We start from the raw sequence: 26,127 nt of genomic DNA, 5'->3' as shown, positions 1-26,127 counted from the left end.
AATAACGTTTCGTTATTGATAGGCCCCGTTGTCAACTATATGTCAAAGTCAAAATAATGTCACATAAATTATTGTTTTTGCCTAGTCTTGTCCTACGTCCCTTTATATAAAAGAAGTTGGCAAAAAAGTTTGAGTAATGGTTAGAAAGTACTAATTCCTTTACTGAATAACAATTTTTCTTGAATTAAATAAATAACTTACGAGCCAGTAATTCGATAAACCAAAACCTTCAGCAATGGACTATCCAAATGAAAATGAAGGGTTAGGACTTACAAGTGAACAGACTGAAAAGGTTCTACAATTTCAAGACCTCACAGGCAGGTTTTAAGTAGCATCTATATAACATAATATTTCCAGCACTATAAATTTTTAATTTTCTGTGTCACTTAAAAGTAGCATCAGAATAATTTTTCAGTGTTTATTTTTTTTGTTTGAGATATTTATTGCTTTTTACCATTTTTCTTTTGGACAGGCATAGAGGACATGACCATATGTCGTGACGTGTTACAAAGACACCAATGGAATTTAGAAGTGGCTGTTCAAGAACAGCTCAATATGAGAGAAGGTCGTCCATCAGTATATGCTTCAGAGTCAAGACCTCCAGCAGTAGTAAATGATTTGCTGGGACAACTAGTTTACTTCTCACCACCTACAGATGGATCTGACACAGGAATAAAGAAATATTTTAGAGCAATTTTTGGATTTATGTGGAATATGTGTTATGGCACTCTAATTACTTTGTTCCAGATCACCAGGAGGATCTTAGGTAATTTTGTTTGTTTGTTAGTCTAAGTATGTAACACTCGGAGTAAGTATAATTCAAGAAACAAAGAAATAGAAACCACAGCTTAAAATCTATATATTTTTTTAAATTTATTTATTTAGAAAATGTATAGTACAAACATGTGTATTCTTCTATCTGTAGATCTGAGTTTCACAAATTTGTTTCTGCACTTAAGTGTTCACCTGTATGTGCAAATAATGTATTGCTGTAGCCTTAACTTACTAACAGTATTGGTTATCAATAACAAAATTTATATTCAATGATTATTGAGATAGTTTTACATTAACAATCTCCTAGAAATACCCATTTGAACTTAAACAATCTGACAACACATCATAATAAATTACAAACATTTTAACAGATTATTCATGTTTTTTGAAATAAATATTTTGACCTGTTTAATGTATTGATTATATATAAGAAGTACTTAGTATGTGACACCTCATATATTGTTGTTTTGGCTTGTTGATAAACAATAATGGGCCAAGCACTGTGCCCTGTGGTATACCCACAAAGACATTCAAAGAATCACTATGAATATTATCTATTTTAACAATTTGAGATCTCTGATAAAAATAACTTTCAAAAACATTCAACACTACACCCCTGACACCAAACTTCTCAAGAGTCTCAAGTAGCTGGCTGTGAGGCACAGTGTCAAATGCCTTGGCTAAATTGAGAAAGACAGCTATACATTTTTGATTTGAGCCTAAGTTTATTTTTATTTGGTCAACCAATTTAAATATATGCATCATTAGTGCTTCTGCCCTCTATAATAAATAGTTATAGAGTCTGACTTTAAGGCAAACTTTTATTAGAACTGTATAAATTATTCGGTTTTACAAAATTACTTATAAGGCTGATAAGCCTGTTATTATTAATGGGTATTTTGGAACCTGATTTATGAATGGGTGTTATTACTGATGTTTTCAATTCATCGGATATTTTACCAGTCTCTAAAATAAAGTTTAGTATATGTAACAGTGGATTCATTATTTCTAAATGTGTCTGTTTAATGATATCAGCTTGAATACTATCATAAACTCGTGAACTATGATTTTTTAATGTTGAGATACACTCTATTAATTAATTTTTTTTATGGGGTTAAAATAAATTCATTTTTTCCATCCAATTCCTGTTGAAATTGTGGTGGTGAAATTGCTGTTTTTATTTCTACTCCAACATTGATGTAATAGCAATTATACTATAGCCACTAGATTTAATTGAAATAATTTATCACATCAAGGTTACTATGTAATTGTCTACTAACAACCATTTTTTGGGCAGTTTCATAATTTTTTTAAAAAAGTATTTGAATTTATTATAATATACCATAATTCATATTTGTTTGCATTTTCAGAATATCTGATGATGATTTACAGCTATTTTAAAGAGTAAATAATTTTTATGAGAATATCTCAATATTGATTTCTGCAGTGTGCTGCCCAAAAAACACCTTCAGTCAATTTTCGATTTTTTCGGTATAGTTATGCATATTAACTCAGTACAGAACTAAAACAGTTAGGTCACTTTTATAGTGAAAATCAATTTTTTTTTTTTTTTTTTAATTATTTTACTAACCCTTAACAATTATTTTATAAATATTACAAAAAACGTAATGAATATTATAACTTCTACTAATAATCCACTTTTATACCTCATATGTACTTTATGCCATAGTATTGGTATTTCTTAAGTAATAAATGCATCAAAACATAGGTTTTTTTTTAGTAGAATATACTCCTGTCTAAACAAGGATCACTCAACAGCAACAATTGTCGGCGAGTCGATGTTCATAAGCGGTAAAATTTGTCTGTTTACAGACAATACAAGTTTTAGTTCGAGCCACCTGGATATTAAGGGTATACGATATAATATATAATTGTATCAATTTAACTAATCACTATCAAATCCTGGTGCAATCCAAATCTTCTCTGTCTTTCGTTTTAAATTTACTTTTCTAAACCCAAAGTCATATAGGTTGTAATCATAATTCTAGTTTGGGCGTCGTTGCATCGGTAAAGCCTTTTGGACTTATTATAGACAAGTCCTTAAAATTTGATTTGAACATTGATGCCTTATCCAAAAATTTAAGCTGTGTATAGTTTGCACTTATATGGATTTCCAAGGACTTAAACTTGGCAACGTCTAGATCAGTTTATTATGCTCTTTGTGAGTCGTATCTCGGATACGCCCTTTCATTTTGTATCAAGTCCATGCAATCAAACATGCTGGAAAGAGCATTATATGCAGAAAACCACTTTTTTATGTAATATTTAATAAATAAATAATAATAAAAAAATCTTTAGTTATAAATATTCTTTTTTTTAAATGTGTAATATATTATACTTATATTTTCACCAAATACAATATTTAGTTTATTGTAGTGTATATTTTTATTCGTATTCTGTATTATGTTTTTTGTATGTTTTTATATTATTTTGCTAGCTTTGTCTACAAAATTGTTCAAAAAAAAACAAATTATTTAGCTACCTATTACAAACATTTTTTCATGAAGCTATAGATAGGTATTTTAAATAAAAAAACAGATACATAGATAGTTTTAGCTGTTTAGGAATATTGAGAGTTTTTCTTTATAAAGTGGAGAAAGTTTAACTTTAATTTTGTTCTTTTTTGAGGCTGTAATAAAATTGTGTATTACAATCTGTTTTGAAATAAATATGTACATACATAAATAAATAAGCAAATTTAGTTTATAAGTGTATTTAATAAAGTCACAATATTCTGCTAATAAGGAAATAAATTAATAGCTAATATTTTTTTAAATACAGTATTCTAAAAAAACATTTTATTAATTTATTTTTTACATAGTATTGTTGATAAATATTTGATTTTAAATTAATTTATAGTTATGTTAGTTATATGCGTACATGGATCACATGAATAGGTACACATAGAAAAATTGGTACATACACTAAAAAAATAGTTTTATTTAGTTCCACTAAAATAAATGTGTATAATATTGTAATTTCGTTGACATTTGATTTGTGGGTTTTAAATAAATTAATAATAATAATAATAATAATAATAATAATATTCTTTATTTAGCACTTGGCTAATACATTCAATTTGCTAAATTTAGTAGTATAAAAAATAAGTAAAACCTATAGTAATACATAAACTGTACATCACATAACGCTATTTCTAAATAAATGTTTTTTAACATTCTTATTAAATAACCTTAAATTACTTGCGTTCTTTATTTCTAATGGAAGAGAGTTAAAAGCTTGCAACCCTTCAAAAAACAATGATTTTTGCAATAAAGTTGATCTAACTCTTGATATATGATAATCATTTCTTGACCTTATATTATATTGTTGAAAGTTGGATCTTTTCTCTAAAAAATGTTGCAGATATGATGGCATAAATCCATGCTCTATTTTATAAATTAAAATTAAATTTGCCTTAAGAATATTTTGCTTCACAGGAAGCCATTTTAATATTTGAAGCATCTGATTGATAGGTGTATATTTATTACCGTTAAGAATAATTCGCATTACTTTATTTTGTTGAAGTTGTAACTGATTTATATATTCCTGAGAGCATGATATAAGTAACGAGGAACAGTAATTAAAGTGCGGCAAAATAATTGTATTGTATACTAACATTTTAGTCCATTGAGACAAGCAATTAGAAATTCTCCTAAAAAACCCAACTTTCTTGGCAATCTTTTTAGAAATATAATTTACATGACCATGAAAATTTAATTGTTGATCTAAGAGTACTCCTAAATATTTTATTTCACTGACAAATTGAATTTTTGACTTATTAATTTCAATATTTAAACCTTGATCTACAAATTTTTTACAATTTGCTTTGGTACCTATTAGCATACACTTTGTTTTTGATTCGTTTAGTTTTAATTTTTACAAAGCCATTGATACAAAATATTCAATTCTGAATTTAAAATATTTGTAGCTTCCTTGTAATTTTTACCTGACACACAAATTACTGTATTATCTGCAAATAAATTTACGAAAGAGTTTTGTAAAACAGTATAGATATCGTTTATATATATAACGAACAACAGCGGTCCAAGAACACTACCCTGTGGTACACCTACGATACTTTCTATTTTATTTGAAAACTTTTGTCCTATAGATACTCTATTATACCTCTTATCCAGGTAATTTTTAATCCAGTCCAAAGCTCTATTACATACACCATAATATAACAGTTTTTTAAGAAGAATATTACGGTCTAATGTCTCAAAAGCACGTTGAAGATCCACAAATACACTAATAACTAATTTGTCTTCGTTAATGTCTTTTCGCCATGTCCCACACACATACTGAAGAGCAGATTCACAAGAGTGATTATTCCTAAACCCTGACTGTCCAATATACAGGGTGTCTCACGACGAATAGACGCGATCGATATCTCGGAAACTAATTTTTCAAAAATTTTGAAAATTTGGCAACATGGCACAGTCGATGGGGGCTACACAACTAAAATATTTTGACAGTTGTGATGTTTCCGGTTATACCGGAAGTAGGTGTCAACTTCGTTATTTTAAATGGAACACCCTGTATATTTTTACATTTTTGGCTTTTACGTGAAATTCTAAGTATATTTTATGTATAATGTCCTATACCTAAATGTAACCGTTTTTGACATATTTTTAATTTCATGTGAAAAACTATGTTTATAAGCCCTAACATAATTACCGATTACTCCCTTTTAGTAGCCTTTATTTAATGGTTAGTCTTGATTTTATTTTAGAGAAAGGACCACTTTAAAAGGCTATTTTAATATTTGGCTAAAAAAAAGATACAGAGGGGTCAAAAACTAGCATTAAAAATTAAAATGAAAAAATCAATAAAAGTCAATTTTTTTAAATGGAAACCCACTATTTTTATAATTTTTTCATAAAGATAATTTAAAATAAGGTTAACTTTGTGTAAGGTTATCTAGTCCAAAAATTGATAGTTTCCGAAATTTTGGCAGTTTAAATTTGGCCTAATATTAAAAGCCGTATAGTAACACGGCTTAAGGATTGTTGATTAGTTGAGCATGACGGTTGTCATAGTAACCGCTAGAAGCGGCATTAAGATAATGGATTATAACAGAAATGTACACTTTTTAATTAAATTACACTTTTACGAAGAAAACTTAAATAGCAAGTAACTTATAAATTTAATGCATATAATCCAGTGTCTTACTGCCGCTTCTAGCGATTACTATGACAACCGTCATGCCCAACTAATCAACAATACTTAAGCCGTGTTACTATACGACTTTTAATATTAGGCCAAATTTAAACTGCCAATATTTAGGAAACTATCAATTTTTGGACTAGATAACCTTATACAAAGTTAACCTTATTTTTAATTATCTTTATGAAAAAATTATAAAAATAGGGGGTTTCCATTTAAAAAAATTGACTTTTAATGATTTTTTCATTTTAATTTTTAATGCTAGTTTTTGACCCCCCCTGTATCTTTTTTTTAGCCAAATATTAAAATAGTCTTTTAAAGTGGTCCTTTCTCTAAAATAAAACCAAAACTAACCATTAAATAAAGGCTACTAAAAGGGAGTAATCGGTAATTATGTTAGGGCTTATAAACATAGTTTTTCACATGAAATTAAGAATATGTCAAAAACGGTTACACTTAGGTATAGGACATTATACACAAAATATACTTAGAATTTCACGTAAAAGCCAAAAATGTAAAAATATACAGGGTGTTCCATTTAAAATAATGAAGTTGACACCTACTTCCGGTATAACCGGAAACGTCACAACTGTCAAAATATTTTAGTTGTGTAGCCCCCATCGACTGTGCCATGTTACCAAATTTTCAAAATTTTTGAAAAATGAGTTTCCGAGATATCGATCGCGTCTATTCGTCGTGAGACACCCTGTATAACAGTTTATGTTGTTCAAAGTATTGTCTCAACTGCTGGCATACAATTGTCTCTATAATTTTATCAATGACAGGCAATAAATTTATTGGTCGAAAATCTGCAGGAATCTTTGGAGTGGTTACCTTTGGTATTGGAATCATTACACTAGTTTTTAAATCATTAGAACTATGCTAGTTGATAGGCATGAATTAACTAAATGCAATAAAGGGTATCCAATGACACTAAATAAATCTTTTACCAATTTCACACTAAGCACATTATCACTAGTTTTTTTATTTTTTAATCCAAAAACTGTCTTTTTCAATTGTGACAGATTGACATTTTTAAAATGTGAAATTTATATATTCGGAGAATTAGTTGTATTACAAGTGGGGTAAGTTATGGTATATAAATGGGGAATTTATATACTTACGTCATTATATTGTTATGACTACTATTATACTTTGACTAAATAATTAATTTTTATATTTATTTATTTCAGATAAATTGGACATTATTAAGAGATTTACATTCTTTAAAAAAATCAAAGTATAGCTGGGAAATTGTTTGGTAGAAAGCAGATTTTCCTCATGGTCCCTAACCTCCTAAAAAGCTCATCATCAAGCTAAAGTTCTCATACCAAGTAAAATTCAAATGTCAATCAAACAAAATTAATGTTATTAGTGACAAAATATAAATATTAGTATTTATTAATTAATATTTAATAATTTATTTATTACATTCAGACGCAAAAAATTGATTGTCATTAGGGTTAAAATTCTTAAGTTTGTTTATCTCTAAGAAATTTCAAAAACGTCAATCCATTAATCTTGTAACTACGTATGTGTTGACCACAGTTGATAGTTGGCCTTTGATAACTACTATCTTTAAAGAACAATTTAAACTAAACACTAACAAACTTTAAAATATAAAACCTATTTATTAGAGTTTGATATATGTATATTTAAGCATGGTTATTGGATCATGTATTAAAAACTAGCTATGACCTAATGGGACTTTATTTTTATTGACTTGTTATAACAAAGTGCTTAGTTTAATTTAGGTCGCTTTTGTTGTATTGTATGATCCCAACAATTCTATTCATCTGTAATATGTGTGAAAAATATATTTCATAATCATATTTAGGTCAATAAAAAATGCTTCGGCCTCTATAAGGTTAAAAGGAAATCTCATAAACCGACATAAGGACTTACCACCAAATTGGTGGAGCTAGTAAACTAGCTTAAGATATTTTTTTTTCAACAAATCCTATATTCAGTCAACTTTTTAATTTAATTAAGGTCATCATATAGAAAAGTAGAATGCTTCATTCTAAAAACGAAACATAAAGGGAGAATATGAGTTGACTTCTATGCTATCATATTATTAAACAGGATTGGCTTAAAATATTTTGTTTAAGAAATAATCTATGTTAAGCAGTTATACCGACGCCGACGTATAAAATAAAAATTGTTTTTAGGTATAGAATATCGTCCTCGAACGGATCCACTACAAGAAGTATTAGAATTCATTCACTCCTATGAAGAAAAATATGGTTGTGAGCATCCAGTTTTCTATCAGGGCACGTTTTCACAGGTAGAAAAGTATTTATTTATACAAAGGCAGCTTTTAAAGATTCTTGTTGTTTAAGGCATTAAATGATGCCAAGAGAGAGCTCCGATTCCTAGCGGTATATTTGCATGATGTGGAAGCAGTTGATACCGAAATCTTTTGCAGAAACACTTTATCAAATCCAGCAGTAATTCAATATATTAATAATAACTTCTTGTTTTGGGGGTGTACTGCATCTTCAGATGAGGGCAGAAGAGCTTTGAATGCCATGAGAGGTGCTAGGTTCCCATTTATGGCATTATTGGTACTAAAAGAAAATAGGTAATATTAGTATAAGCAGATATGACAAGACAAATAGATGCGTAACTTTATGGCGGGAAATGGAGCTGCTGCTCGATGGCACTTGCTTCGGCTGACTAGTTAAATTCTATTAGTGCAGCGTTGTTAGATTAAAGCTATTCAGGGTGTTTTCAAACTTAAGTCATTTATTTTAAGTTTTTCTAGGACTCATCAAAAGGAGCTTTGAAAATTGGGGAAAAAAGGAGTTGATATACAAAAAATCACCTATATAAAAGTTACATATTAAAAGAGCTAGTAAAACATTAAAAATTTTGAAAAATTAGAATGTAAGTTTTAGTAGTGCGTATTTCATTTGTTTGATTATTTTGTGCGAAAAAGTAGCCCATGTTTATTGAAAACATGAATTAAACGACATAATACTTACTTATGAAGATTGCCAACAAAATGCAGCCGCAGCATGCAGGTTGTATACGGAAAGGTTTCCTTTAAGAAATCATTCGGATTTAAAACAGTCCGGCAAAAATGAAGATTTTACGAAATTAATTTTGTGTACAGACGAGGCCACATTTACACCAGATGGATTGCAAAATTTCCACAACAATCAGGATTGGGTAGCAGAAAATCCGTATGCTGTACAGAGATCTAGGTGGTAAATGGCATGATTATTGGCCCCTACTTTTTTTCACCTCGACTGACCGGTAAAATTTATTTAGATATTCTTCGACACAACCTGCTGCAATGGTTAGAAGATTTTCCTCTAAATGTGAGAGGAAGGAACCACAGCATATGTTGTTCCTATATGATGGGGCTCCCCAATATTTTAGACAAGAAGTTTATTCATCCATCAACAAATAATGAGAATATATTATATAAATAGGGCGCAATGGATTTAACGCCTTGCGATTTTTTTCTGTGAGGCTATTTGAAAGAGTAGGTAAATTGCAGCAGTAAATACTCCGGAAGAACTTTTAAGAGCGTATTGAACATTCTTGTGATTAAATTCGTCACCCGGGTTTTATTTTCGAAGCTTTTGAGTCGTTAATTCTCCGAGCAAGATTGTATGTTAATTGAACAAATAGGGACAATTTTAAATTAATTTTAGTGAAAACTAACAATTTAACCTAATTTCAATACTGTTAAGTAACTCTCGTAAATTTTAATCAAATGATTTTTGGTATATTTACATTTTTTGAGTTTTATGAAGTGTTAAAATAAATGACTCATCTTTGAAAACACTCTGTATATTAACTTTTAAGACGTCTCTGGGGAAGCATACAGATACGTTTTGTATTAAATATGAACTTATTATTTGTAGCACGGTAGAGAATTATTAACAAATTCGGTATTTATTTGTGTGATTGGTGATGAAAAAGGTACTCGTAATAAAAAAGTTACTAATTTGAATATATTAAAGTTTTATGATTAATTTTATTATATATAATTTTTATATTTTCTTTTTACTCAATATTTTTTTCTTAGTTTGCATTTACGAAAATCAAAACCTAGCAATAAATTAAAACCAAATAGCAAAATAGTAAAAATTAATGTATGATAAAAAAGGTTGTTTCTTAACACTACATTTTTTAAATAGTTTATTTCAGATATTTCAACCTAGCGCGCGTGAGTGCTAAGTAGTACTCGATGACGTTGTCTGCAGTTTCTTCCTTCTCCCAGCAGCAGTGGCATTCCATGTGGTCCGAAATTTGGCTCTGCTCATATAGTTTGTTTCATCGTTACCAAGCATATCAATGGCTAGGCATAGACAAGCTCAACACTGTAGCCCTAGGCTTACCTTACCTTAGGCTGTGTTGTGATATCCACAATTTATTATTTTCTTCCAGCAATTTAACACAGCAAATACTTCAGCCTGGAAGTGGCATGATTCACATCGAGTAAGCCCTGCTGCTTGGTCTATCATAAAGATAATTATTCTCAAGATAAGGATTCTAAGAGCAGGGCACATCACTTTGCCAAATCCCAACTCTATTAGCCACGAACCTTTGAGAGTGGCCCTTTTCAAGTAGAGCCACTATTCTTGCAGGGTCAATCTCGCTTATGACTTTTGGGTGCATCTTTTCAAGTGAACTCGTAAAATTTAACTGCCTTGACCTTAATAATCAAGCCAAAAATGTTGATTTTTTTTGTACAAAAACAAAGTGATGCAAAACTTTAATTTATATGTATATTGTAACGATATTACGAAGGTTAGAATCTGCCGGAACCATGGTTTCAGTCGGAGATATGGCGGTTCTTTTAAATCGTATAATAAATACTAGTAAATAATTACAGTGTAAATAGATATTTCTAGTAGTCTTAAGTGATCGCGTTTAGCGTGTACGTGTAAAATAAATCAGTTGAATTATTTTAATACTTGACGTAGATGAATTAATATACAGCGACATCGGCAACACAACTTATTATTCTACTCACAACTATTCTTTGAGAGAATATAAAGTACTTGCATCATAAATGTTTTAATGTTTTAAAGGTATGGATAAGTAATTTTCTTAACCAAGTCATTTTTCTTTTAATATTATTAATCGTTTTTCTTTCCAATTTTTTTTTTTTTTAATTGAAGGCTTAATGGCATCGTCACTTGCACAATTCTTGTTGGTTATTAAAACGCGTAAATTCGAAATTAACAATCATTTTAATACTATACTCTATTTCAGAAGTGTGTAGAGCAATAAAACCTCATTAGGTATGCAAAAGTGGTACCTGGTGATCCACCAATATTTTATATACCCCACTACCTTAGTTGGGTATTAGTTTCAATGTAAAATTCTTTCTTTTCGTTGATTGCAGGTAGTGCCACCCGGTTTTGGGTCAATTTATGAGTTTTGCCCATTGTTACCCACTGATAAACATTGAAAACGGTTCGCCAAAGGCGTGCAACTGGGACTTGTTTTTTACCTTATAATTAATGTACTTAAATGCTATTTTATTTTAGAAAGTTACTTTTGTTTAAATGGAATAATATATTTTTTTCACAAATTTATTGAACATAATATGTAGAGTAAAACAGTTGAAAATGTCACTTTTGGATCTGGCACTTTTTGAACAGTGTATAACAATTTTAAATTATAATAGATTGTAGTCTTCTTCGTCATCTGACGAACTGTCATCACCTCTTGACATTATAATTAAAGGATCGACTGTCTGATCGATGAGGTTGTCAAGATCCCACATTTTGTCCTCTTGCTTAATTACATGCTGGACTGCTTTTCGCCAATTCTCTGGTGTCGCTTCCGTAATGGCTTGATCAAACAGTAGCTTAACATCTTTCATTTTAAAAGTCGTGTTTTGTCTTGCTACAAATCCTTTTATCTGCGCCCATATCAGTTCTATAGGATTTAGTTCGCAATGATATGGCGATAATCGCAGTACAGTTATATTATATTTTTCGGCTATATCTTCTGTAGAGTTTTGTGTAAGTTTGCTATTGCCAGCAGTTCTTTTTTTATCAAATTTGCTTCAAACGCAATACCTTTTGCAGTCAGCCAATCGATAATTTCTTGCTTTCTCCAACTTGAAGTTGGCGTCTTCTCTATTCGCCGTGAATGATAGCTTGCGTTATCCCTAACCACCACCGAATTAGCCGGAAGAAATTTTATCATTTCACCAAAAATGATAAAATTTCGAGGACTAAAACGTCTGAGTTCATGTCTTCATGGTAATCTCCTGTGCGAGTCGACTCAAAGGTTAGCAGACCTTCTTTTAAAAATCCCTCTTCGCTTCCAATATGTGTGATAATAAGTCTTTTTCCTTTTCCCGAAGGTACTTTAATACCCGTAGACAGGCCTTCTATGAAAGCTTGGCGAGCACTGGTTATATTTTTGTCTTGCCACATTTTTTGGACTATATAACCTTCGTTAATCCACGTCTCATCAAGATAAAAAACTTTCTTTTGCTCCCTGCGGTACTGCTTGATACTTCTCAAGTATTGTCGTCTCCAACAAATAATTTCGTCGCTCTCCAGTAAAAGTGCTTTGCGGTTATGCTTTTCCCAGGCAAAATTCATATTTTTTAAAGTTTTCCATAAAAGTTTTCTACTTATCAACGGAATACTGTCATCTCGGCCAAGCTCCATTAAAATTTTGTCTAGGGTGGGTATTTCCTTTTTAAAATAAAAAGAGTGAACTTTTCTTCGAATTATACATTTAGCATTTTTATCAAGGACTTTTGTAGGTCGTCCTGGCTTTTGCTTGGGAGATTCCACTTGACCTGCTACTTTTCTTTCCCGCAAGAATTTGAAAATGGTGGACTTTCCAATTCCACTCATTCGAGAACATTTTTCAACAATTTATTGCACAGTAAAACTAGGGTAATCGTGTTTTATGCAATCATGTACATTTAAAATAATAACTTTTTCACTCAGCGATAGTGGAGAATTTTTAGTACATCTTTTCGTTGGACTGAATACCTCCATTTTTTAAATATTGGGATAATAATATTGTGATTACACTACAGCGTAGCAGTGACTACTAACGTTTAAAATATGATTTAAAAGTATTTATAGTCTGTATATATTACCTGACCCCATTTTTGCATGTTACAAAGCGTTAAAAGATAGGTACCTATACAAAAGGATTAAAAGTATTTATTTAGTATTTAATCTCTTTCAAAACAAAGGCATTTAATCCGTGAAAATTAAATTCATAAATATTATAAGTACCTGCGCCTATGAACTACCACGAAATGTAGCCAAACAGAACGGAATTCCCCAGTTTATTGCTCTATACACTTTTGAAATAGAGTATAGTCGTATATATTACTACAATATAGCGTGATAGTCGGTCTCTTTTGTCTCGTGATATCTGTGTACCAGATAACGTGTATCATAATTATTTAAATTTCTGTTACCAATTTTTAATCTTAGTTCAATGAACATTTTGATCAACACAATCTGGTTTATATTTTTGACAAATAGTCTCATATTTATAATCAAAATAAGACTGAAATACAATAAAATTACTATATAAATAAATTTTAATATGTATCCTTAGAGTAAAAACTGAAATATTTGTTTAAATAAGTTTTGGAAATAAGCTAACCAGAATGCAACTTAAATAAAAATAGTCATATAGATAAAGTAATTTATACATTATGTATAGAAAAAAGTTAGGAAAATAATTATTTATTATGCTAATTTATATAAATCGTTCTATTTTTATTGAAAAAAACACCAAAGTGGGGAAAACAATATATAAAAGTAGAAACTATTCACACGTTTGAAAAGTTTTTGGGTGAAAAGTATTCTCAAACCAATATTTAGTTCTAATAAAAAGAACTTCCTACTATGTTGTGATACTGAAATTAGAATTAATTTATTAACCTAAGGTCATAGCAGCTTTTAAATTGCTAGTATAATCAAAGAAAATTTTAAGAAAAGAATAACACGAAACAAACTTATTTATATTTTTATTAGTAGCTATTTTATTAAGCTCAAAACAAGTTTGAACGAACGAAATATGTACTATGATATTTACCTAGTCCTTTAAAATTGTAAGACACTTTTATTCCTAAAATAGTATATCTTTCCTAATATTTCATATTTTTCCATACAAAATTATATTGGCAATACACCATTTTATTGGCAACTAACCATTGAGCGAATAGCAAATTCAAAATTGAAGTCTATTAGACGCCAACATCAGCTTCGTTTTGTGTCCTGCAATAGTATTTATATGCATATATACAATAGTATTTTCACTGCATTGTAGGCGGGATCTGTTCGTCTCGTTGTATCTGTGGGATAAGCAGTTACAAATTATACTTATCTTCCCTATCATTTTAGAATGACAATCGTTGGAAGGCTTGAGGGTTATTCTGATCCAGATCTTTTGCTACAAAGGATGCGTACTATTGAAAATGAGTTTGGCATGAACCTTATTCAAGCTCGGGCTGACAGATATGAGCAGAGCTTAAATAGATCAATACGTCAACATCAAGATGAAGCTTTTATGGAGAGTTTAAGGGCTGATCAGCTCAAAGAACAAAAGAAAGAAGAACGACGCAGAGCGGAAGAGGAAGAAAGACGGCGAATCGAACAGGTAAATTTAAAAAAAGTTGATAATATATTACCTATTTATGACATGTTCTATTTATTTAGGAAGCAAGGGAAGAAGAGGAGAGAAGACAAGCCCTACATAGGGAAAAATTAGAGTCGGTGAATAAAGTTCCATCTGAGCCAGATGCCGCTCATCCTGATGCGGTTCATGTAGTATTTAAATTGCCATCTGGCGTACGTTTGGAACGAAGGTTCCTAAAATCCCATTCATTAGAGGTAGGTTACTTATTTCTTAAGAAACAAACGAAACACGGTTAATAATTTATATGTGTAGATCGTTAAAAAAATCGCTCGGACCCGTCAAATTTTATTTCTAGGAAGAAAGGAAAATCATCAGACTTCACTCACTTAAAAACCTGTGCTGGTGAGCCAAAATCTTAAATGAAAATAGGGGTCGACTGTTATAAATAATGAAATTCTCTCTTTTCTTTACTAGCGTCTTGTTCTTCAAATTCTATGCAGTCGATCTTAAGAAAATATGGAAAGATAAATGAAAAGAAAAGAATAACACTGCTAACCAAACAGTAGGAATGTTTTTTTTGTAATTCATTTGGTGTAAAGGTCCGCCTTTATTTTGCCATTGTTTTGATCACTTTATCTGAGAAGTAAGTGTCACATCTAACTGAATTTATTTTAAGACAAATTAGAATTCCTGATGATGTTAAATTTTACTTTACATTCTCGGAAAATTTCTTTCTTTGGTGATGAAATATCCATATATAAACATGCACCAGAATATCAAAGTCAAAGCCTTATAAAGTTAAATAGAGAGCGACAATGATTCCCGAATGCCCACTTAGGGTACGAAGATTCCGAAGATACGTAGATAAGTGCGGTGAAGGCCGCGGTCGCTATCAAAATAAACCTTATAATAATAATAATAATAATAATAATAATAATAATAATAACGTTTATTATTTACCATGGAAATTACATAGAATATAAACTTACAGGGGTATTCAATAATTGAGGTAAATAAAAGCTAATGTATCAGACTCCTGCATTGAAAATGCAGGTTCTGTTCTACCTACATAGCTACGACATAAAAAACTTTTTAAACTAAACTACTTTTTAAATAAAACTAACGAATTAAACTAACAACTAATAAATTAAACTAACTACTAGATATAATGTATATACATTACATCTAGGTAGTTGATGATTTGGTACAGATTACAACAATACAACAATTAAATACGGAAGAATATATCTAATACTAGCCATTCAATTACAATTTATAAACAAGAAAAATGAAAAATAAATCTTCTAGCTCTATTATTAGATTATCCAATAAGATTTGCCTTACTTTTGTTTTGAATCTATAAATGGAATTCGAAATATCAGTTATATCGGGTGGTAGCGCATTAATGATATGAGAAATATTATAAGAGAATGATTTTTTGAAAAATGGATTTTTGCGTTTAGGAATAGTTAAAGATTTACTTCTTAAATTTAAGTGATGAATGTCTGTCCGAAATGTAATTTTGTTGTATAGGTAGGGAGGACTGCGGTATTTAATAATTTTATAAAATAGCACACTGGAATGTAGCTTACGTCTATTAAACATATTAAGCTACTTAAGATCATTAAGCTTACGTGATACATGACCTCGCCTATTAATGCCATAAATAAAACGAATACAAGAGTTTTGCATTTTTTGAACTCTATAGAAGTCTTGACCATCTAGACAAGGTCCATAAACCACATCACAATGATTAAAATTTGACAACACAAGAGAGTCGCATAGCTCACGTTTAATATTCAGATCTAAGTAATGTCGATGAGGGTACATGGTTTTTAGAGCACAATACGACTTTTTAAGATTATTTGATGTGTGTCTACTAAACTTTAGCTGTGAATCGAGTGTTAAACCCAAGCTCTTGGTGCTCTCAACTACTTGAAGTTTTTGATGTCCAACAAACAAAGAAAATTCTTCATAAATAGTCCTTATTTGAACGTTACTTCCAAAGAAAATAACTACACATTTTTTAGGGTTTAATTTTAACATATGCTTACTAGAGACTTTAACAAGTGCATCAAGATCAGCATTTATATGGTTCAAAGCAGTTAAATAATCAGAAGGTGCAAAGGAGTGATACAACTGCGTATCATCTGCATAGAAGTGATACTTACAGTATTCAAGATATTGAGGAAAGCATGTTGTATAAATACTAAATAGTAGTGGCCCCAATATACTACCTTGAGGCACCCAATTAAGAACTGAAAGACGACTTGAAAAGGTTGCATCAATTTTTACCATTTGAGACCTATTACTTAGAAATGACTTTATTAAAGCTATAGCATGATTTGAAAATCCTATGTAGTGCAGTAAGGCTACCAATATTTAATGATTTAAAAAATCGAAGGCTTTAGTAAAATCTAGCAATACCAGAGCGGTGACTTTGTTATTATCTCGGGCACGAAAAATGTCATCGGTAATATCTGCCATTGCTGTTGCGCAACTATATCCACTGCGAAATCCAGATTGCTTAATGGGTAATATTGAAAATCTATTAATATGATTCCTTATTTGTTACCAATACGCGTTCTAATATTTTTGACATAGTTGGTAGCACACTAATGGATCGAAAATGTGTATAGTCAATAGGGTTACTTATTTTTGAAAGGGGTAAGACAATGGCTTCCTTCCAACAATTGGGAAAATAGTTAGTTTCTAAGCATTTATTTATTATGTGTGTAATATATTCGCAAATATGAGGACAGCAAAGCTCAAGAAGAGTTATGTTAAGACCGTCTGATCCAAAGGCTTTACTTTTTATTTTTTTAATTATGTTAAATACCTCATAATTTTCCACTGCTCTGAACTGCAAAGAGAAATCTTTGTCACTTTTTTTATTGGTTGAATAAAAATTTAAAAGTTCCTGATCTAAAGGCTGGTTTCAGATAGAAAAAATTGTTAAATTGATCAACATCATTAAACTGCACCGGAATATCTTTTTTCTTAGACGGAGTTAGTTTATTAAGTTCCTCCCATTTTTCTCGAGTACTGCAATTTTTAAATTTATGCTTATAATAGGCTTTGCGTTCCATTCTTATTGAAGCTGTTGTTAAGTTTCTTAATGATTTATAATATTCCCATTTTTCTGGACGTTTAGTGCGTTTAAACTGCTGAAGACCTGCATCTCTTAATTTCTGCATTTTCTTAATATTCTCTGTAATCCAGGGTAGGAAGGGTTTTTTACGCAATGTAATTATTTTAAGAGGATCGTGAATATCAAATAGGCTAGTTATAGCGTTGTTAATAAATACGACTTTTTGATTAACATGAACGATATTGTAAACATTATTAAACGGTATCGATTGAAGGTCATTTTTAAATAGGTTATAGTTTAGATTTTTTAGATTTCTAGAAATGATAGTTCTTGGTTTATAATTTAATTTGGCCATTTGTATCTCACAATAGACTACGAAGTGGTCGGAAAAATCAGAACAGATAACACCAGTGCATTTAATTTGGTCATAATTAGTGACTATTAAATCAATTAGGGAACTAGAAAATTTCGTGACTCTGGTTGGCTCCATTATAACTTGTTTCAAATTAAAGGGCTCAAACATCGAAACCAACTTTTTTGTGAAAAGATTATCGCATTGTAACATATCAATATTAAAGTCTCCTATACAAAATATGTTGTTATACGAAGAAACAAGTTAGAAACTAGGTCCTCCATTCTGTTTAAAAACTGCTGAATATTCGATCTAGGTGGTCTATAAATTATTCCAATAACAAAATGTTCTTTCTTTATTGTAATTTTTGCCCACATACATTCTAAAAACTCATGACTCTCAGAAAAGAGATTTTCAGTTTTAAATTGATTTCTAATATAAAGAGCCACACCGCCCCCGTGTGACCATACGCCCTATCGCATCTTTTTAAGGTATAATTATTTAGTTTTATATTATTGTTTGGTATATCTGGACCTAGCCAAGTTTCAGTCACACCAACAATGTCGAAATTATTGTTGAAAATGGTAGTCTTAAACTCGTCCAAATGCGGAACTAGTGATCTAACATTAATTTGAGAAAAACGTAAAGACATATTGTACCTACCCTAAACAATTATTTGAAGTGAGACAAAAGAAAACCAGAAAAAAAAACTAAAAACTTATCTTAAAACTAAGGTTTACTAAACTAAGGCTTATTCTGTTCACATGCAAAAAATAATGTATACCTTTATTTTGTTTTTTTGCTTTTTGTTCCTTTTTCTAAACTGGAGGTAGAAGTGGTTCTAGCGGCAACAGTTCTGGTAAGAATACGATTTAAAACCGTAGGAGTGCTGTCAATGACGATTTCCTGGCTCTTTCCTGATTTATTTTGATTCTGATTAACCCTGACTGGTGGAGCTACCTGGGAGGTCTTAAGTGGTGATTTTTCCTTTTCAGTATTGACACGGGATGGCGTGGAAGGTGCACTATTGTTACGAGTAAGCTGTTTCTTATTTATAAAGAATTCTGAAAGAGATACCTCGTCAGCCTCTATCAGATCGGTTACACTAAACACTTCTTCATTAACTATTAGTTGGTTTTGTGATATTTTTGCCGTGAAACCTTTACTTTTGGCTAATTTAAAAAAATTTGTAAATAATTTTTTGCTCTTGCTGTTGTTGGGCAGTTAGATCATTGGCAATTGTAATCCCAGTACCCTTTAATTTATATAAGTTCTTCAGTACCGATTTCTTATCTAGGAAACGAGTAAACCTAATAATAACTGGTCTATTGGCCTTTTCTTTTTTGCCAACTCTGTAAATATTGTCAATACTTTGCAGATTTATTTGGACTGACAACGTGTCACTTAACAGTTGATAAATTATGTCTTCCAAATTTTCTTCATTTTCTTGCAGTCCAAAAACGATAACTTGATTCCTCTTACTGGATTGTTCAATCCTTTGCAATTTTTTACTAACTTACTAACTTCCAATTTTTCCACTTCCAGTTCCAAGATCCTATCTTCCAAACATTCTATTTTTTCTTTAAAATTCTTTAAATCACCCTTTATAGTCTGCACATCTATCTTAATAGCATTACTTTGCAGCTTCACCTCTTGCAATAGTTAAAAGATCTGTTCATTAGTTATGGGAGACATTTTGCTTTAAAAGTACTGGCCGATTTGCTTGTATAGTAGGACTCGCTGACCGGTATGCTACTATCAGATTCCTTAAGATAACAATGACTTGGAACTTTTTACAAATTAGAGGTGATAGTTTATATTGCTTTGATTTTTTAAACCTCTTATTTATAAATGAAAACATTTATTAAACTTACAGATTTTTATAGAGTTGGTTGTCTGGTATGTAACGAATTAATATCACTAACTTTTATGTTTTAATTTTTATTAGAACTTAGCAAATTTATTACTTAAGGAGGAGCAAAGAAAATTAAGTTTGTTTTATTGTTAGACCTACTATGTATCTCCCATTTTCTTATGAAATAGTACATACCGAAGATGTTTCACCCAAACCGCCAATCATCACGGCTTACAGCTAATTACATCGCAATCGAGCTTTTCATCTCGTGGTAAAGTTTATCAGGTTTATCAATGAAAACCACCAATATTCAAGCCATGACATTTCCCGAAGCTCGGAGAGTATTTATTTATTAATTTCTTGTTGTGAAGTGAACAATAGGTTGACTTTTATTTTATTCATTGAAACTTCCTTTTTTAAAAACAATTCGTTTAATTAAAAAGAAGAATACAATTAAAGCAACTTACAAACTAACATGAAGTTTACTTAAAGACTACCGTTTAATAACTAACTTGCGCCTGTAAAGCAACTGGTATTTATATAAGATAAATGCTGAACAAGCTGGATGAAGCAAAAGAGAATGAATAAAAATATACATAGGCATAAATGGCCATATAACTCCTCCCCTCTTTAGGTCTCAGAAAACCGGGGTTGGTTTTCGAGGGATATCAATTCTATGTCCATTTTTACATTATTCCTATGTTTCCTACAATAGTAATAATACAAACATGCTACAAGAATAATTATAATTATCAATAATGTGATTGATAGTCCTGAATTTACAATATCGAAATCTCTCAGAGGGTGTACAGATAATCGCTGAGCGTTCTCTAAATCTTCTTTTATGTTTTCAAGATTGATTTCTGTAAGTTCTAGAGGTTCAATATTTTGTACTAATTGATCGTTAATAGTTATTGAAGGCAATTTAAGTCTTAGACTAATGGTTTCTGGTTCTTGTGAATCATAAACTTTGTCTTTAATTTTTACATTGCATTCCGAAGGAATAATAAGGGATGGTTTACTAAGTGTTTCAATGCTGTGTTGATTTGGACATGTAAGGTAAATGTTTTGTTCTAGAGCTGGAATTACTATGATAGAATTATCACTTAATTGTGTAGCAGATGTATCTGTGTATTTAACAGGTATCATAGGGCAATTGCTTGTCAAGTTAATAGTTTGAATGATACAAGGTTCATTCTGGCTCAATAGGCATAAAAACATGTCTTCTATTTTATAACAACTTTCTTTCACGTTGTAAAAATCATTACTTGATCTTAATAGATAGGGGTTGTTAATCTTTACTATTTGCCTATTAATGGGGATTGAATAAATGTGATAAAACATATAGGTATTATTAGATATTAAAGGGATTCCTACGTAAAATATAATTAGGTCGTTTTTTATGGTTACATCCGCATGTGCGACTTCATAGTATTTGATAATATTATCAAAAGGAATTCTGGTTTTTGGGTCAAGTTTCATAATGATGTCATTTAACTGCTGATATTTAAAAATGCTATGGTGCACGATGTTAATTTCAGCGCAGGTTATCGCGGTTTGTACATTGTTGTACGTCTCATATAATATGCGAATATTATTTTCTACATTGTCGAGTAAGAGAATAAAATAAGATGTTATGGTAGCGGATTGTGTTAACTGTTTCAAATCATTGACCTGGGTCATTAACTTTTGTTGATTGTTTTTAATATTACTCAGCTGTAAGTCTATATCTTTGGTTAAATTTTTAACAATGGTCTGGGTTAAAGAAATATCATGGTGTAAGATATTTTGATTGTCTTGCAGGGTTTTAATATATTTATTATAACGTTCTGCATCATCATCGTCTAGGGTTCCAAACAAGAACTTTTGAGCTTTACCAATAATATTAAATAATCCTCTTTTAAATCTCGTTTGGGGTGTGGTATAGTGTTCAATAAATAATTCAATCGATTTTATTTGATCGAATAAGTTATTTGTTCTGGTTAAGAGTAATTTATACAGGGAATAATAGGGTGATGTTACGCTAGTATTGCCAAGGGTCTTATTAATTTGTAATAGGGTGGATCTTGTTATATCTAGGCAATCCTTCATATTAGTTAAATTTACATGATAGTATACATGATGGTAATTGGTAACTATATAACTATTTCCTTGATAGACTGGCAGCAAGGGATTAGTTAATTCTTCTATTTTATATTGAGCGTCTATTCCTATTAGTAGCGGAAGTAATAAGATTATTACAATCCTCATTTCCGTTCCTGAAAAATAATTACGAACGTCGTTTAATATTTTTAGGATGTCTTTGACCTTTAAATTTGGTTATTTTATATTTTGGTTGTAACTTCTGAGGTAATTTCCGCGGAGTACCTACTAATTGATTAGTAGCTTTGGGAATTTCTGGGTCATTTTCGCGTTTCTTGTTTAATTTAGATAGAACATTTGCCTTTTTAGCATTTAATTTTAAATTAATGTTTTCATTTAATTCTTTGAAAATTTCGGCAAGTTCATATACGTAATCGGTTTGCATTTGGTTAAGATCTTTTTCGAAATTTAACTGATAGTTCAAGTTTCCTTTAAGAAGTTGAAACGGAGTATATTCGTGTGAAGAGTGGATGCTATTATTATAATTTAATATTGCTATATCCACTAATTCTTGTATAATTTTACTTCTATGATCATTTCTAAGAGCAATAAGGCTTTCCTGAAGGGTTGAGTGGAATCTTTCAACAGGTGAATTCGAGTTGGGGTTATAAGGGTTGGTGAAATGTAGTTCAATTCGATAAGTTCTACATAAATCTTGAATTAGATTACATAAAAGATGTTCCGTTATCTGTTGTTATTTTACAGGGCGTTCCGTGATGTGAAAAGTATTTTATTAAACTTTGACATATCTCTATAGAGGTTTCGTTTATAGGATATGCTGTTGCGAATTTAGATAAATTATCGATTAGGGTTACGTATTTTTGGCCAGATATGGAATAAATATCCATGTAAATATGTTCAAGAGGTTTTGATCCTGTTGGTGTAGGCTTATAAATTACTTTATATGGATGTCGATCGTATTTTGTCTTTTGACATGTTTCACATGTATTTACAAAATTAATTACATCACGCTCTAAGCTTGGCCAATAATATCGTTGTTTGATATTTTAAATATTTTCCGTAATTCCTCGATGTGAAGTTTTCGTCGTATGGTATCTCTCGATAATTTCCTTTTGTTCATCAGGGGTTAAAATGTCTTCTAATAGGGTGTTTGAAATTAATAACTTATACGCGTTATGCTTAAACGTTTCCTGAAATATTCTTATGACAACTGGCTCTAATTCTTTGTTTTGAAAAAACAAACAATAAGTATCGGGTGGTAAGTTGTCTCTGAATAGGATTTGTCTTTCATTAGTTATAGGGTTGTTATTTATAAAATTTATAAATCTCTTTTTTGTTTCGAATAATCGATCTTTCTGTATGTATGGCTTTTCTTTAGTTGTCCATTTAAAAATAATTTGGGTTTTAAATGATTGATTGAATTTATCGATTTATTTACATATGGTGCTCCTAAGATTGGGTCTTCTTGTGACGTATGCACCGTATCTGTTTCTGAGTTGTCTCTCTTGTATTTATCCTTTTCTAGTTGTTCTAATGTCAGTTTTTCCAATGAACTAGCTGTGTCTGTTTCTGAATTATCTTTTCCTGGTATGTCTACTATTTCCTTTTTACTTGTAGTAGGTTTTGGTGATTCTTGTTGTGGTAGGTTAGGTAGTTCATTAACCTTTGGTTGATCAGCTGGTTTTAATAGAACATTAGAGATTATATTTATTTTATTTTTTTCTTTCTTTTTCATTGTTCTTTCAAATAAGTTTTCTTGTGTATCAAAGAAATGTTTTATCTTATCATGTCATGTATATTGGTCGTAATCTTCGTTATCTTCACAAGTTGCTGACATATGCGTGGGTGATGGTTTTCTTATTTCCATAGGATGAATTTCTCTGGGTGGTCTAGAAAGTGCATCGGCATTGACGTTGTGTTTTCCTTTTTTATATTGAATGGTATATTCGTATTCTTGGAGTTTTAATCGCCATCTTACCAATTTTGAATTTGGTTCCTTAATCGAAAATAGCCACTGCAGTGGTTTATGATCTGTCACGATGGTAAATTTTCGACCAAATAAATATGGACGGAAGTATTTGGTTGCCCATACAATTGCCAATAATTCTTTCTCTATTGTGCTATAATTACATTCTGCTGTGTTTAGCGTTCTACTTGCATAAGAGATAGGTAAATCTGATCCGATGGATCCTTGAGATAAAATAGCTCCTATTGCATATTCTGATGCATCGGTTGTCAAGATGAAGGGTTTACTAAAGTCGGGGTACTGCAATATTGGATCGTTTGTTAAAATGTTTTTGCATAATTCAAAAGATGTACGAAATGCCTTATCGTGGACTATTTTTGCGTTCTTTTTTAAGCAGTTTTGTCATTTTTGCGATGTCTTTTATGAATTTCCTATAATATCCAATGAGAACTAAGAAGGATTTGATTTCTTTTGGTGTATTTGGTATTTTAAAGTTTTTAACAGCTTCTATTTTGCGAGGGTTGGGTTTAACACCTTCCGCAGTTACTAAATGTCCTAAGAATTCGACTGTTTTTTGTAGAAATTCTGACTTATCTAGTTGTATTTTCATGTTGTACGACACAAGTCTTTCAAATACTAATTTCAAGGAATTCATATGTTCTTGTAAGCTGGTAGAGAAAATTATAATATCATCCATGTATACTCAATATATTTTTCCTAATAAACCACGTAATATGTTGTCCATTGTACGCTGAAATGTAGCAGGTGCATTACTTAATCCGAATGGCATTCGTGTGTACTCATAATGTCCATGTTCGACATTGAATGCAGTTTTTGGAATGCTTTTAGGGTCCATTTCTATTTGATGGAAGCCGCTAGCAAGGTCTAATGTGGTAAAGTAGTTGCATTTTCCTAATTTGTCCAATATATCAGTGATGTTAGGTATTGGATATCTATCACTGATCGTCTTCTCATTCACTTCTCTATAGTCAATCACCATTGTCCATTTCTTTTGTCCTGTTGCATCTAACTTCTTCGGTACTATCCATACTGGTGAACTCCATGGCGAATTAGATGGTTGAATTATTCCGCTGTCTAACATTTGTTCTATTTGTTTGTTTATTTCTTAAACTTTCTCGTTTATTATATTAAATGTGATTTGTTAATCGACTTCATCAAAATAGAAAATCTTTTTTTGCTAGCTTTTTTTAATTTTCAGTATACACCGAATAAGCAACTCATGAGTTCTAGTTAAAATAACATGGGAAAGAAAAATTTACCGCCTCGTTTCAACTAAATGCATTAATTTTATATCGTATTATATTTATTCTAAAGAGCATTTTTATCAAAATTGAAAATTTTTTAGGAAGCAAAATATAATTGAAACATAGGTAATATTAATAATAGATAATATTAAAAGGTTTGTTAAAGGGTATGTTCTGAAATAAGATATAACTAAAAAAAGATGTTGCTTTTTTTTGACGAGGCTCACTCTATATTGTTTTAATAAAATATATGTCATGAATGGTCTTAATAGCATCGAACAAACTAAACTTACATCATAATTCAATAAATTGTAAAATGTTGGTTTTATTAATCGTAATTGTGTGACTCAACCCTAATTGATATTAAACAGTTGCTTTAAACGTATTATTTTTTCTTGTTTCAGCACGTTTTTTATTTTGTCTTCTGTCACCCTCACTCTCCGGATTCATTTGAAATAACCACAAACTTCCCCAAACGAGTGTTGAAGTGTCGTCCGAATCACGAAAAGGAACGGGTAGAAACGCTGGAGCAAGCCGGACTTAAAAATAGGGAAGTTCTTTTTATTAACGACTTGGATGCGTAACTACTTAAAACCTTAACCAATTTTCTATCAGATTTTTGCGATTGTTGCATTTTAAAGAAAGAGACATTCCACATTGATGATTTTAACGATACAGTCGATCTCAAATAAATTAACGGAAATATATTATAGAACACCCTTTTACCCAGGCATTTAGCGATTTATGTAACAGGAAAATTTATGTAGCAGCAATCGTAAAAATCTGAATGTAGATATCTTAAAACACACTTCCCTGTTACATATTCCAAGTATTGTGATACTATTTAAAAGAAAAAGCACTTTTCGCGATTTTGACTTAAATGTGAACCTCTTTACATGGATGTTCTTAAACTATATAAAAGTTATTTAAGGATAACAA

The 26,127-nt window shown here is 30.6% G+C and overlaps 2 protein-coding genes across 4 annotated transcripts in view; one reads left to right on the top strand and one right to left on the bottom strand.

Annotated features, from left to right (window-relative positions):
* LOC126737964 (uncharacterized) overlaps positions 1-26,127 on the bottom strand; it is a 169,482-nt gene that overhangs the window by 3,276 nt on the left and 140,079 nt on the right. The gene's annotated exons all lie outside the window — the stretch shown is intronic.
* On the top strand, positions 57-26,127 carry LOC126737961 (FAS-associated factor 2). The gene is made up of 7 exons (XM_050443095.1): positions 57-317; positions 473-766; positions 8,133-8,248; positions 8,304-8,545; positions 14,322-14,577; positions 14,637-14,810; positions 25,593-26,127. Exons 1-7 carry the CDS (start codon positions 236-238, stop codon positions 25,770-25,772), a joined length of 1,344 nt encoding a protein of 447 aa, XP_050299052.1. The 5' UTR covers positions 57-235; the 3' UTR covers positions 25,773-26,127.

This window comes from Anthonomus grandis, chromosome 6, assembly GCF_022605725.1.
Source record: "Anthonomus grandis grandis chromosome 6, icAntGran1.3, whole genome shotgun sequence".
Lineage (NCBI taxonomy): Eukaryota > Metazoa > Arthropoda > Insecta > Coleoptera > Curculionidae > Anthonomus > Anthonomus grandis.
The sequence above is the reverse complement of the archived record's forward strand: the minus strand, read 5'-3'. Positions and strand labels throughout refer to the sequence as shown.

Bases quoted from the DNA above. Each gene is read 5' to 3' on its own strand.
- LOC126737961 (XM_050443095.1), top strand. From the start codon at position 236: ATGGACTATCCAAATGAAAATGAAGGGTTAGGACTTACAAGTGAACAG. The intron at 8,546-14,321 runs GTAATATTAGTA...CTATCATTTTAG, and splicing joins TTGGTACTAAAAGAAAATAG to AATGACAATCGTTGGAAGGC. The intron at 14,578-14,636 runs GTAAATTTAAAA...CTATTTATTTAG, and splicing joins AAAGACGGCGAATCGAACAG to GAAGCAAGGGAAGAAGAGGA.